Source organism: Octopus sinensis, linkage group LG13 (genome assembly GCF_006345805.1).
Source record: "Octopus sinensis linkage group LG13, ASM634580v1, whole genome shotgun sequence".
Classification (NCBI taxonomy): Eukaryota; Metazoa; Mollusca; class Cephalopoda; order Octopoda; family Octopodidae; genus Octopus; species Octopus sinensis.
In genome coordinates this window covers 69,713,602-69,726,384 of record NC_043009.1, presented here as the reverse complement: position 1 = coordinate 69,726,384, position 12,783 = coordinate 69,713,602, and the positions used below count along the sequence as shown (strand labels likewise).

Below are 12,783 nucleotides of genomic sequence, written 5' to 3'. Positions count from 1 at the left end.
CCCGCAGGGCAAGTTAAAAGACAGCAAGTGGTCTGTTTGATATTTCTTATAACACAGACATCACTTCAAATATCGCTAGGTGCTTCTTATTTCTTGTAAGTCTGGCAAACTTCATTTCCGGAAGTAGCACGTAGCGTCCCAAAACCGATAATCGAGATTATTTCCAATTTCTAGCAACGACGAATAGTTCTTCTTCTTGGCCCTGTTGAAATTGCCGGCGAGGAAAATAACATCAAAGAACTGCTAGAATAAAGAGGAAATGGCAAAGTATAGTTCACCTTTTTAACGAAACTTAATTTTCGATAAGTGTTTCGCTGGCATTCTAGGTGTTCTAACATAAACTTGTTACCAGTTCCAATATACTTGAGACACATTCGAACCCCTAAGAAAGCCTTTTGACATGGAGAAAAATTCTCGCTGTAGACAAAAAGATATGAACACACCAATTCAGTTCGGAGCGCCCTCTACCCAGATCGATGAATGCATGCGTTTCAGAGTAGCTATCTCCTCTTTAGTACCGTGCGATGCTTCACATCAAGAACGATTATAATTACATGACTTGCCTCAACCAACGAAGTGAACCGTTACTAATGTCCAGTAATGTAGTCTATGATTATTCGCAGCCAGTCGTCTGCTTTTACGTTTACGTATTTGATTTGTAAGATTCAGGATGTGAAATCGTGTGTTGAAACAGGTATTGTTATTATATTTCGGGACGGTCATACTTTTGCCAATTAACTACCCGGTCTATATACTTGGTCGCCACTTCAGCTTTATTATTATTTTTATTTCAGTGTCCTTTATCTAAAAGTCTTTCGTCACACATCCTGTAACCTCCCCTGCGACTCTCCATTCCACGTTTCGCCGCCTGTTCTGTTTAGTTAATTCTGTCTTTCTGTGACATGAGAGACAGAAAGATAGAATGAACTGAGCAAAACAGTGAGCGTAATCCCTCCGTTTGCCATTTCTATGCAGACCGCTTCCTTATTATCTTTCAAACGTCTTGTGCAATTACTGAAAATTCTGGGACAATATTGATATGCTATCATTTAATACTTGTTCACAAATCGCTTTAGCCACATATGGCTTATACTCTTTTAGTTCTTTTACATTTATTAGGATTGTCATGATACATAATAAATAATTCAACTGTGATTATTTTATCTTACTGTTTGGTGGAGGGGTCCTAATATAGTGAATGCTGGTCTTCGTTATCCACTGCTCCGTCCTAACTGATAAAACAGTTCAGACCCGATCAATATACATTTGGTCAAAGGTGTTCTTGTCAGCACGACCCTTTTATCTTCTGGACATTGTTTATCTAAGATTACATTATCTTATGTGACATTGCTTGCTGTTGCAGCTGCTACTGTTGTTTACATCTCGCCATGTCGAGCAAACGTTTCTATCAAATACGATTTAACCTTCGTTACTCTCATTTTTCGATTCCGATTCGGTGTTTTTACGACTACATTTCCTTTTAATTTGGGACATTTCCGGCGTTGGGGTTTTTTTTTTTTTTTGTCCGCCTTATCTAAGAGCATGATACTTGTCGATACTTATAAGTAACCTGAGAAGGTTTCAAACTGGAATTGTACGTGTATCAGGTATTTGGTTTATTATGAGATGTAATTACCTATAGCTTTGTTATGGTTACAATATTTGAATTATTTCTTCGTATATAAATGGAGTGAATGAAATGGTTACAGCTATGAATCGAAACTGGATAGCTGATTCATTTGTTCGTCTAATAAAAGTGAAAGCAAGTAAAATTGATGAAAGCAGAAAGAATTTGCGAATTTATTTCAAAGCTGGCAATAAAATATGTTGGTTCTTGCATGATACCATTTCTATAAGGAATTGTTGTCGCTGTAATGTTACTTACGTGTAAATTGCTGTTGTCTATGATGGCGGCTGGTTGGTAGCAATCCTCGTACTGATCGTGACGATGCTCCTCATCAAAATGATGTTCATCATCATTGGTTCAAATAATATTTTTTGATGCTGAAATGTTTTGTATTCGGAGAAGTAAGGATAATGAAATTAGTTTTTTTTTGTTTTTTCTTACTTTTGTTTTTCATCTAAACTTTTATTGCGAAATCACAAGTAATGTTATATAGGATTCCCTAAAGGGAGCAATTTTGATAAGAAGGACGGAGAGTTAGATATTTCGAGTTTAATGTTCGCAAATTACATTTTGTGACATGAAAACTGGAGGGAAAAGGTAGAGTAAGGAACTTTAACGAAGGAAGAAAGCGGGGTGGAATTTTGAAGATTAAGAAATGAGAAAGAAGAATAAAATGGCTATTTTGCAACGAAAGTCATACATTAAGCTGTTAGTTCAGTTTGGTGCACTTAATGGTTCGTTTAATTTCAACACAAGTATTTGACTGGGTGATTTTATAACAGAATCGAAAATAGAAAAAGAGAACCTGAAGTAGAAAGAGTGACGGACGGAGTTAAGGAGGGTAATATCGAGATACAGTGAGAGCGGGAATAAACAAAAAGATAGAAAACAGAGAGAGAGAGAGGAATGAAATATAGGAACAACTTAGCATTGACAGAGTTGTGTTAAAGAAAATTAACTATAAACAGTTAACTTATATTTCGTATAGCCGAGAATTGGGTTTAGCTGAAGAAATTCTACAGATTTAACGATGGATTAGATAAGCTATAAAACTTAGTGATCTCATCTTTTAACGTTTCAACGTCACTGAAATAAATCCCCTCGGAGCGCCTTCTCTGGTCTTAGTTTCGAGTTAACCGACCAGAAATAGGTGCTAACAATGGCAGATCAATATCTTAACTGCTAGCAGCTGTTTAGTTCAAAACAGCATGTTATCCGCATCACTCGCTCTATTACAACTCCTATATATCTCTGTCAACAACTCATTCGAATTCTCTTTCACTCTTGCTCTCTTCCTTTTTTTCTCTCTTGTCTTCAATGATTACCCCCACCCCACCCACCCAGCCATCTTTTATCTTTTAGTTTCAATTACTTTCAATTCATCATTTTCTAGAAAATAATCGTATTTGACAACGTAGAGAAAATAATATTCCGTTTAATAAGATAATGTTATTTGTGGTTTGCATGTGTTTCTATCATCGTTGTTGTTGTTGTTGTTTGTGTTGTCATTTCCCCCTGCTGCTGCTGCTGCTGTAGTGTTTTGTTTTTATTGTTTTTGTCTGTCGTTTCTTGATGCAGCTGTATTTTATACCTCGCTTAATCGATCCTGTTTAAATCATTGGGTTTAAAAGAGAGTGGGGAATGAGAGAAAGAAAGAGAGAGAGAGAGAGAGGATGAGAGAGAGAGAAAGAGAGAGAGAGAGAGCAAAAGAGATTTCCATAATAAATTTGTCATATCTTTTATGAACATGGAATGTTTTAACCTCGGTGAGTTTGATAAAACCAAGCTTCTTACTGTCAACTCCACACCATTACAGATTACTATCACACCGTTATAAAAGGATATGATTAATTAGTATGCAATATATACAGGTAAAGGGGGAACGGTGTGGGTTGTTTTGGAAACACAAGAAGAGTGATACTATTGAGGCTAGCAAAAGCTATTAAATACACTCAATAGATTCGGCAGAAAATAATCATCACAAATTTATAGTTAGGAAAGAAAATTGTGTAGTGTCATGAACAGATCAATGCTATGTCAACTATTAACATTTGCTTACTTATGCTGAAGAAAAATTATTGATGGACCAAAGCAGCCGGATAGGGAAAAAGAAGGGACATATTCGATCTGAAATTTGCCAAAGAGGGTTTTATGGGAAGTTGCAATGTTTAAAGAAAAGTTTTCGTCTGTTATATTTCGTTTTTGGATTTGGTTAGCAAGATTCTTTATATAATTTCGTGTGTTGAAGCATATTCTGTTGAATCTGGGGAGAGTCATTTTCTTTTTGTGCCTTATAGAGAGAGTCAAAACTATTGAAAAGGTTGCAAGACGCAACGAAAATTTTAGGAGAATAAAAATAAGAAAAAAAGTGGAAATTTTACCAGTGAGTGTTTTATATTATAAGGCACAAAAAGAAAATGACTCTCCCCAGACACAACAGAATTCGTCTGTTATGTTTGCTAAGAAGCACACGTGTTGGTAGGTAAACAATATTTTAAATAAGAAATGTTATGAGAAGCAAGTCATAAAGTAGAAAATAGAGAGAGGGACGAAACAAATGAACAGATACACCTGAAACGTAACAAAACAAAATATTTGGCGAGGAATTAAATGAGAAGAGTGAGTGAACACTTCGTGAAGACATGGGAATAACAGGTATCAATGCAATGTTCTCTGTAAAAACTGAACATCTCTCTACATTTGTAAGAATTGTTACAGTGAGTCTTTTGCGAGATAGCTAAGTGGAGATCAATAACAATATTGCAAACTTTGCTACTGTCATTTTGTAAAGCAGCTTTATGGGAGACAATTACATTTGAATAAATGTCGGCAAAGTTCTGAGAGCAGAACATGTTATAGTACGAACAGTTCTGGTAAACATTATTATTTCATCCTAATCCCAAAAGATAAAACCGTTTTTGGTGATGAGTTCTGTTTCTTCTGTGTTTTTTGTATTTTTTTTTTATATATTTATTCGTGTTGGTTAAATATTTCTTATTCGTTATGAGGTGAGCACCAAACGATTTCAGGGTAATTTGACTCTGTTGTTGTATACTTCTTTACATTCTTCAGGAATTACATAACGATGGAGCCGCCATGCGGGCGCTCGACTAACAAGAATGGTCAGTCAAATTTCCTTCGAATCATTTTCTTTGAACATCAAAATACTTCTTTAATAACTTCAAATATCAGATCTAGTTTGTATTGACATTATTGTCTTTGCTTGCTGCTTTAGCTTTTAAGCACCTCTTGAGGAAGATTCGTCTGCGAATTGGACTAATTTTCGGTTCATCGAGAGTTTCCAGATCGCCATGTTATTACATTTGTAAGAACCTGACGGATTTGTATTTACTTTGCACAACATAACTTTGTGATATTTAAAGATCCCCAAGCAGATGTCAAGTAGCCTGAGCTGCTAAATTTAAAAACGTAGATCATCTGTATACAGCGAATCACTTTGGTTGTCATCTGAGAATGGAATACAATTACTGGTGGTGGTGGTGATGGTGGCCAATATTGCCCAGGGACGCCTGCTGTACGATGAATTAACAGCAAAGCGAGAACTGAGGTATTCAATGTAGCGATGAAATAAATGTAAATGAATTAGAAATACACACGTACGAATGAGAGAAAAAAGTCTGTCACTTGAATGAGTGACTTAGGATCATAAAGTCAAGGATGGGAAACCTCGATATTTTTTAAATGACTTCTAGTTCTTATTGCTAATCTTAATAAATCCATAATCGGGGGTTATTTTCCCTGCCGAATTAATCATAGATGTAATGTTTTTCTCCTCGCTATGGATTTGATATATTTAAATTCGAAGTTGTCTCCACTGTCCTTGATGTGAATTACTATGACACTAATTATTTTTAACTCTCTATTAATGATGTATTTATAATGGTAATATTTGTTTTGTGTTTGCAGGTAGCAAAATCTGTACAGCCACGACGTCATATACGTCTCATCCTTACAGCTGGCAAACAATTACTTCTCCTTATTATCCAGACAATTACCTTGAGTAAGTAATTCTAGCTTAATTGTTTTCTGTCTTATCTGATATATATACTCCACACATGCACACACTCCTGCATGCAAGCACACTCGCGCACACACAATACACAACAGAGTGGCATTTCCATTGTATTTTTGCGAGCAACGACTGACAAATGGCTGCCTGGTGATTACAATCTTCTTAAAAATCTAGGAAACATTAAGAACACGGATACCATCCAGACTAAGTCTTGTACGACGGAATTACTACTTTGCTGTGTCCCCTCCTATCATATACTGAAAAGTTTCTTGACTCAAAGTACTCTCACTATTTCGCTATTCACGAAATGTTTACTCTCAGGTTGAATAAAAACTAAGCAACGTTTTGAACCATGAAGAATTTGTTCAGGATTTTTGCAGAGATTTTAATTCTTTTAAACATTTTTGTAATTGTCTGGTAATACAGACATAGACTTGCCCAAATGCACCAAAAAATTAGCAATGATTTTGTTTTGTCACCGTTGTTACAATCATCTCTGACGACCGATTTGGTCGTGACTTTTGTTTGTGCGTCGTTCGAAAGATTGGTGAGGGATTGTTAAATTGGAATTGTATTGGTTATTGATTGTTGTGTCTTGAGACACTTGTTTTTGCTGCCTTACGGCAGTTTTGTTAACGTTGTCCCCCTTGTTTGAAAGGGGATGTGCATTATTTGTTGTTGTTTTTTTTTCATAATGTATGAAGATTTGAATTATTCAGACGTAACAACGTCTGAGGAGGAATTTCTGAAAGGTTTGGAAATTGCAGACCAGAAGATTGAAAAGATGAAGGTCGAAAAAAAATTAATTTTGCAGCTGCGACTGAGGAAAAAGATGAAGAAATTTGTTTTAAGAAGGCAGCCGTAAAAAGTATAAAGAAATCCTGCGAAGGGAGGGGTACGAGGTAGTGAAGTTGCAAGGGACACACAAAGAAAGACAGTAATATACAGAACGTATAGTCGGGAGGCAAGGAAATTGGAAATAGTGACAAATCTACATGTAGAGAAGGCTCTGAGACCCATCTGGCAGGATGTCACCGACCTTGCCAGAGGGAGAAAATACGCTACTGTTGAGATGCGATTTGCATCCGAGGAGAAGGCCAGGCAACATTCTGAAGCCTCCCTGAAAACGGACGAGGTAATACTTCTGCCTACTTACCTTGGAAGACGTGTTCTGCAGACACCAACCGTCACCCTACCCCACCAGACACTGAGACTATAACAACAAACACACAAGTGCACTGAACCGCCATCCTGTGCAAAAAGCTGCATTGTTTTCTACAATAAATCAATAAAGGAATTGTGCGAGGAAATAAACAATATGGACGAAGGGTGTGAGGCAGTGCCGTCTCATGTAAATCCATGGACAGAAAGAACTGGCAAAGATTAAGAGAGGCTTGAGGGACAAATGTAGGCATCTCTCAAAAGGAAATAGATACTAGGGGACTTGAAGTCAACGGTAAGCTATTACGTACCTTTAAAAGATGGACGTATTAAGAGATGATTAAATGATTGTTTTTAAAAAACGTTTCAATGAAGTCACTTGGATTGTGGGGTCCGAGTGACCTCCATTTCAACCATTCATTTTTTTATACTATCGTTCTCATTCGTTTATTTTCCCGCCTCACTTTTGTGTTTTTGTCCATTTTTATATCGTCCCTCTATGTTTAGTCCCCCCCATCCTGTGGGCAATAAACAAATCGTTGTGACAATCATCTGAAATGGAACTGTCAAAGCACGATATTCGAGCAATTTTGCTATTCAACTTCAAAAAACGATGTCAAGCAGCTGAAACTGCTCGCGATATCAACGAAACTTTTGGTGAGGAAATGACCAGTGAGTGGTCATCTCGAAAATGGTTTTAACGATTTCGCAGTGGAGACCTGAGCCTTGAAGATCGTGAGCAAAATAGACGCCGCCAGTCTGTTATCGATGACAGTAAATTAAAGACCGTCATGGAGAAAGATCCACGTAAAACCACTCGAGAACTGGCAATAGAACTTCAAGTTAGCCAGAAAACTGACTGCGACCATTTGCATGTGATCGGGAAATCAAAAAAGCTCGACAAATGGGTACCAAACGATTTTAATGAAAATCAGAAAATGCGCAGATATGAAATTTGCTCGTCGCTTCTCCGTAACCAGACCAATACATTGCTCGACCGTATTGTAACTTGCGATGAAAAGTGGATTCTGTACAATAAATAAAAACGTTTTTCGCAATGGTTAGAGCAAAATGAAGCACCGAAAACCGTCCCTAAACCCGAGCTCTTCAAAAGCAAGGTTATGGTGACTATTTGGTGGTGTACTGCTGGACTCATCCACTATAATTTCTTAAACGTCGGAAAAACCATTACTGCAGAAACAGATTGCCATGAAATTTCCAAAATGAACGAAAAACTGCGACTCCTCCGCTCCAGACTGGTCAACAGAAGAGGGGCAATCATTCTTCATAACGATGGTCGACCACACGTTTCACTAATGACGCTCCAGAAGTTGAGAGATCTTCGTTACGAAGTTCTTCCCCACCCAGCTTATTCCCCAGACCTTTCCCCTACCGACTACCACTTTTTCAAGAACCTTGATGGTTTCCTGAAAGAGACGGAGTTCAAAAGTTAAACCGATGCTGAAAGTGCGTTCAAAGAGTCCATCAGCTCCAGAACTCCAGATTTTTATTTTACCGGAATAAAGAAACTTGTATCTCATTGGCAAAAATATGTTGATTTTAATGACACTTACTTTGGTGAATAACATTTCCGCATTGATGAAATACATTGTGATGAATTTCATGCTTCAAAACGTTGCTTACGTTTTATTCGGCGGCCTGATACATGAAGTGTGTTCACAGAAGAAGGAACACCACCGATAACCTTATGCAGTGCGTCGGATACTATCTACTCGTAATAACAAAATATGAACTCCTATTGGAATCTACATACCATGGACATGAAGACTTTCTACCATTTCTACACACCACTTTCCTTGGATAATGCAACTGCAACTCTAACATCTTCTATTTTTACTTTTATTTTCTTTTTTATTCTCTTATTTTCCTTTATACTTCCTCATAACTCCTCATATTGAACTCTATTGTTTCCCTCTAGTAAACTCTGTCATATCGTCTTTGATGAAGGGATATCCCTAATATCCCAGAAACAGCTGTAAGGCTACCTTTCTCTTTATAAATGACCTATAAATTCCACACAGCCTTGTGTCTCATTTCATTTAACATATACATACATACTCAGACACAACCCGCATTAGATTCCTTACACGTATTATTATCGAACCGAGAGTCTAACTACGGTCCTCCGGTACCACTTACATAGCCTTATCTGCCATCTTCGGTCTTCTGAATATCAATACCTCTCATATATATATATATATATATATATATTATATATATATATATATATAAATATTGTTATATATAAATATATGTATATATATATATATGTATATATATATATATATATATATGGAGGCACAATGGCCCAGTGGTTAGGGAAGCGGACTCGCGGTTTCGATTCTCAGACCGGGCGTTGTGAGTGTTTATTGAGCGAAAACACCTAAAAGCTCCACGAGGCTTCGGCAGGGGGGGGCGATCCCAGCTGTACTCTTTCGCCACAACTTTCTCTCACTCTTTCTTCTGTTGGCCTGCTCACTTAGCCAGCGGGGTGGCGTCATTTGAAGGCTAAAACAATGCGAAGCGCATTGTGACCAGCGATGTGTAGCAACATCTGATAGCCTGGTCGTAAAAAAAAATAATAAATAAATAAATAATAAAATAATATATATATATATTGTATCACTCTCTCTAAAAAGATAACGATATGATCGTTTTGTTATTTCTGTGATCTTTTGCAGTAGTTTATCCTGTAACTGGTTAATCACAACAGATGATGCTCTGGAAATTGTTAAACTAAAGGTGCTTGATACAGAAATGGAGAATTCTACTGACTGTTCTAAGGATGTTGTTCATGTATACGACGGTAAGGGATTGCTCGGCACACTTCATATCTATTCATGTCTTCCTCTCTCTCTCTCTCTCCTCTCTCTCTCTCTCTCTCTCTCTCTCTCTCTCTCTCTCTGTATGTGTGTGTGTGTGTGTTTGTTTGTTTGTATGTTTTACATGTTCCAGCCATTGGACATGCGACGAAGTTAATCAATCATGTGTGTCTACCTGTTTACTCTCTGATGCTGCTGTTCTACCCTTTTCGCTGCTAAGTTACGGATTCATAAACAAGCAGACACCAATTGTGAAATGATAAGAGACAAACAGAAAGACTGTTATACAACTGTGTATGTGTGTATCTGTGTGTGTGTGGGTGTGTACATTGACTCAAGCGCAAAAACACACATACAACACACACACAAAACATGAAGATAGAAATTCATCCAGCGATTAGGAAGTTTTTTTCAATTTTTTTCTGAAAGAACAACGAACAAAACGAAAGACGTCCAGCGACAGATGAAGATATCAAAAACGACAGAAGACGGAACAGCAAAAATTTAACTCGTCGTCACTGAATGTCAAAATGGTAACATTCTAAATTATTTAAGAATGCATTTTTCCTTCTAAAATTTGAAATGTTATATTCTATCAACAATTTTTACCATTTCATTTCTTAAAGTATCTTTTACTTTTTTTTTTCTTGCTAATATTGAGAAAATTTGACAGCCATAAGTTTTGCTTGCGAATTTATTTTTCATTAGCAATGATATGAAAAGCATTTACTCTCGGGAAAATAAAAAATAACTTCATTGTTTCGTGATATATTTATTCTGTCGAGAGAAATCCTGGAACTGATCTCACCAAAGATGTATTGCCTCACTCTGTTATCATGTCGCGTTGTAACCACGTCGCAATAAAATTACCTGTGATATTTTTACCTCAACAAAATTAGCTGCGATGATTTTAAGTCTGCGATCTTAACCTGTAAGAAAGCCTTTTAACTAAATACGTCACCGCCCGTTCGATATCTTATCCGTGATTGTATCAGCGAACAAGAGCAGCCAAACAAGACCGAAATCTTGGAAGTCTGATGGCCAGACTGATATGGTCGGGTTCACAAATTTAACAATTCGCTTCTTGATCGATAGCAAAATAAATAAGCTAATTTGTTATTTCTTACTTTCTTGTAGGTGGCACTCCACGTAGCCCCAAACTAGGGTCGTGGTGCGGAAGTGACACCCCCGAATTTATCAGCACAGGCAGAAAAATGTATATAACATTCATTACAAATGATAAAGCACATTTTCGTGGATTTAAAGCTAAATTTATTTCGGAACAAAAAGGTAGGCAGCAATTTCTTATTATATTACCTGATTGTACTGAATCATCTCTTTCAGATAATTTTCCACAAACAGCCATTCGAGATTCACACACACACATATGCACGCACTTGCATGATATATATAATATATATATATATATATATAATATATATATATATATATATATATATATATATATATGGGGAGAATTTACAAAAAACAAAAGACGAAGACAGGTGGTGTAGACAACAAACAGATGTATTAGTTTAACGCTCGGAAGTGAAAAAGTCTTTAACGTTTCGAGCCTACGCTCTTCCACAGAAATCTCACCTTAGGATTACCTGGAACTCTATACCAGTCAAAAAAACAATTTTAACCTGGTATATTTGTATTAGCAGAGATCTTAAGAGATGTATTTTGCCGGGCTTGATAATTTCTTATTAGTAAATCTTTATTCTGATGTTTAAATATAATTGCCTTATTGTTGACTTGGGACAAATTACTCAAATGGGGGAAAAAGTGACGTTTCTCTCAAGGATATCCCACTTTCACATAAAAAAAGGAGTTCTTAAAGACTCTAACTGACAAAAACCAATGCGTTTATACGAAGAATGCGACTGAAGGCTTACCATTTTGAAAAGGGTTGTCAGAGGGTTACTTAATCTGAATAATAGAAGATATGAAGCACAAATTTAAAACCAGAAGTAAACCATCATATAACCCACATGTCACTGATTTCGAGGAACACTTGTAGAACACACATATACACATATGTATAGACACCCACACACGCACACATACATGTGTGTGTGGATAGAGAGAGGAGACAGACAGACAGACAGACAGACAGATAGATAGATAGATAGATAGATAGATAGATAGATAGATAGATAGATAATATACAAAATGATTAAAAAGCTTCTGTCCCTTGTTTTGAAGACAATGAATTTCTGCTGCACCCGAATGAAGATGCAGTTATAGGCCGAACATAACTTTTACCAACAGATTATACGATTTCAGTTGCGAAGACATAATTTCCAATAGAAAGAATGGTTGGTTGGCTACATTTTCAGGAATATTGCCATCGGACAATAAATACATAAGCACAGGAAGAGCCAATAATCTCTTCAGTTGAGAATTTGTTGATAAAATGAAAAAAACAGCTGAGTGTTTCTTAAATTGTTGCTAAGCGCACCACCTACTCAGGTTATGATGGGATTTAAAATCAGAGTAGATAGAATATCGTCCAAAGTTACTTTCTAATCGGCCCTTACACTAGGATGGAACTCAAGAAGTAATCCCTGTGATCATTTATCTAAATCTACATTACCATTGAATAAAACATCTTTTTTATTTTTTGTAGACTGGTTTTTTCTTCGTTTCGATTTACAGAACTAGAAACATGAGTAAAATGTATTTTGTGCGAGCGTCTTACAATAACATATTTAAGAATTATTATATTTCGTATAGTCTTATCTTCACTAATTATCGCTCCTGTTCTCTACACTTTTGTAAAGTAAACTCGAAAGATAAATATCAAGCGGCATTTAGGCTCTAATTACTATCAATTAAGCATGACCTCGTTCCAATCCTCTCGTATCTAATGCAAAGACTGAACAAAGTGATGTGAAGTATTTACATGTTCGAGAATGAAAATTACAATCTATAATAGTACAGTTTCAGCGAAATGGCCCTTGTCATGAATACATTTGCAAATTATATTACATGCCTGAATATGAGTACAGAATTTGGAATCTATTGTTAGATAAAGTTAATTGTATTCCCGGTGCAACTAGCAATAACACTGCTTCGTTCACGCCGTGTTTAGTGTACTGAATACGGATGTTCAT

At 36.5% G+C, this 12,783-nt stretch overlaps 1 protein-coding gene across 2 annotated transcripts in view; it reads left to right on the top strand.

Moving 5' to 3' along the window:
• LOC115218654 (cubilin) overlaps positions 1-12,783 on the top strand; it is a 397,234-nt gene that overhangs the window by 201,889 nt on the left and 182,562 nt on the right. For both annotated transcript variants that reach the window (XM_036508531.1, XM_029788578.2), the window contains 3 exons: positions 5,555-5,648; positions 9,524-9,648; positions 10,802-10,954. In XM_036508531.1, coding sequence (XP_036364424.1) covers positions 5,555-5,648; positions 9,524-9,648; positions 10,802-10,954 — 372 coding nt within the window. The remainder of the gene's footprint in view (positions 1-5,554; positions 5,649-9,523; positions 9,649-10,801; positions 10,955-12,783) is intronic.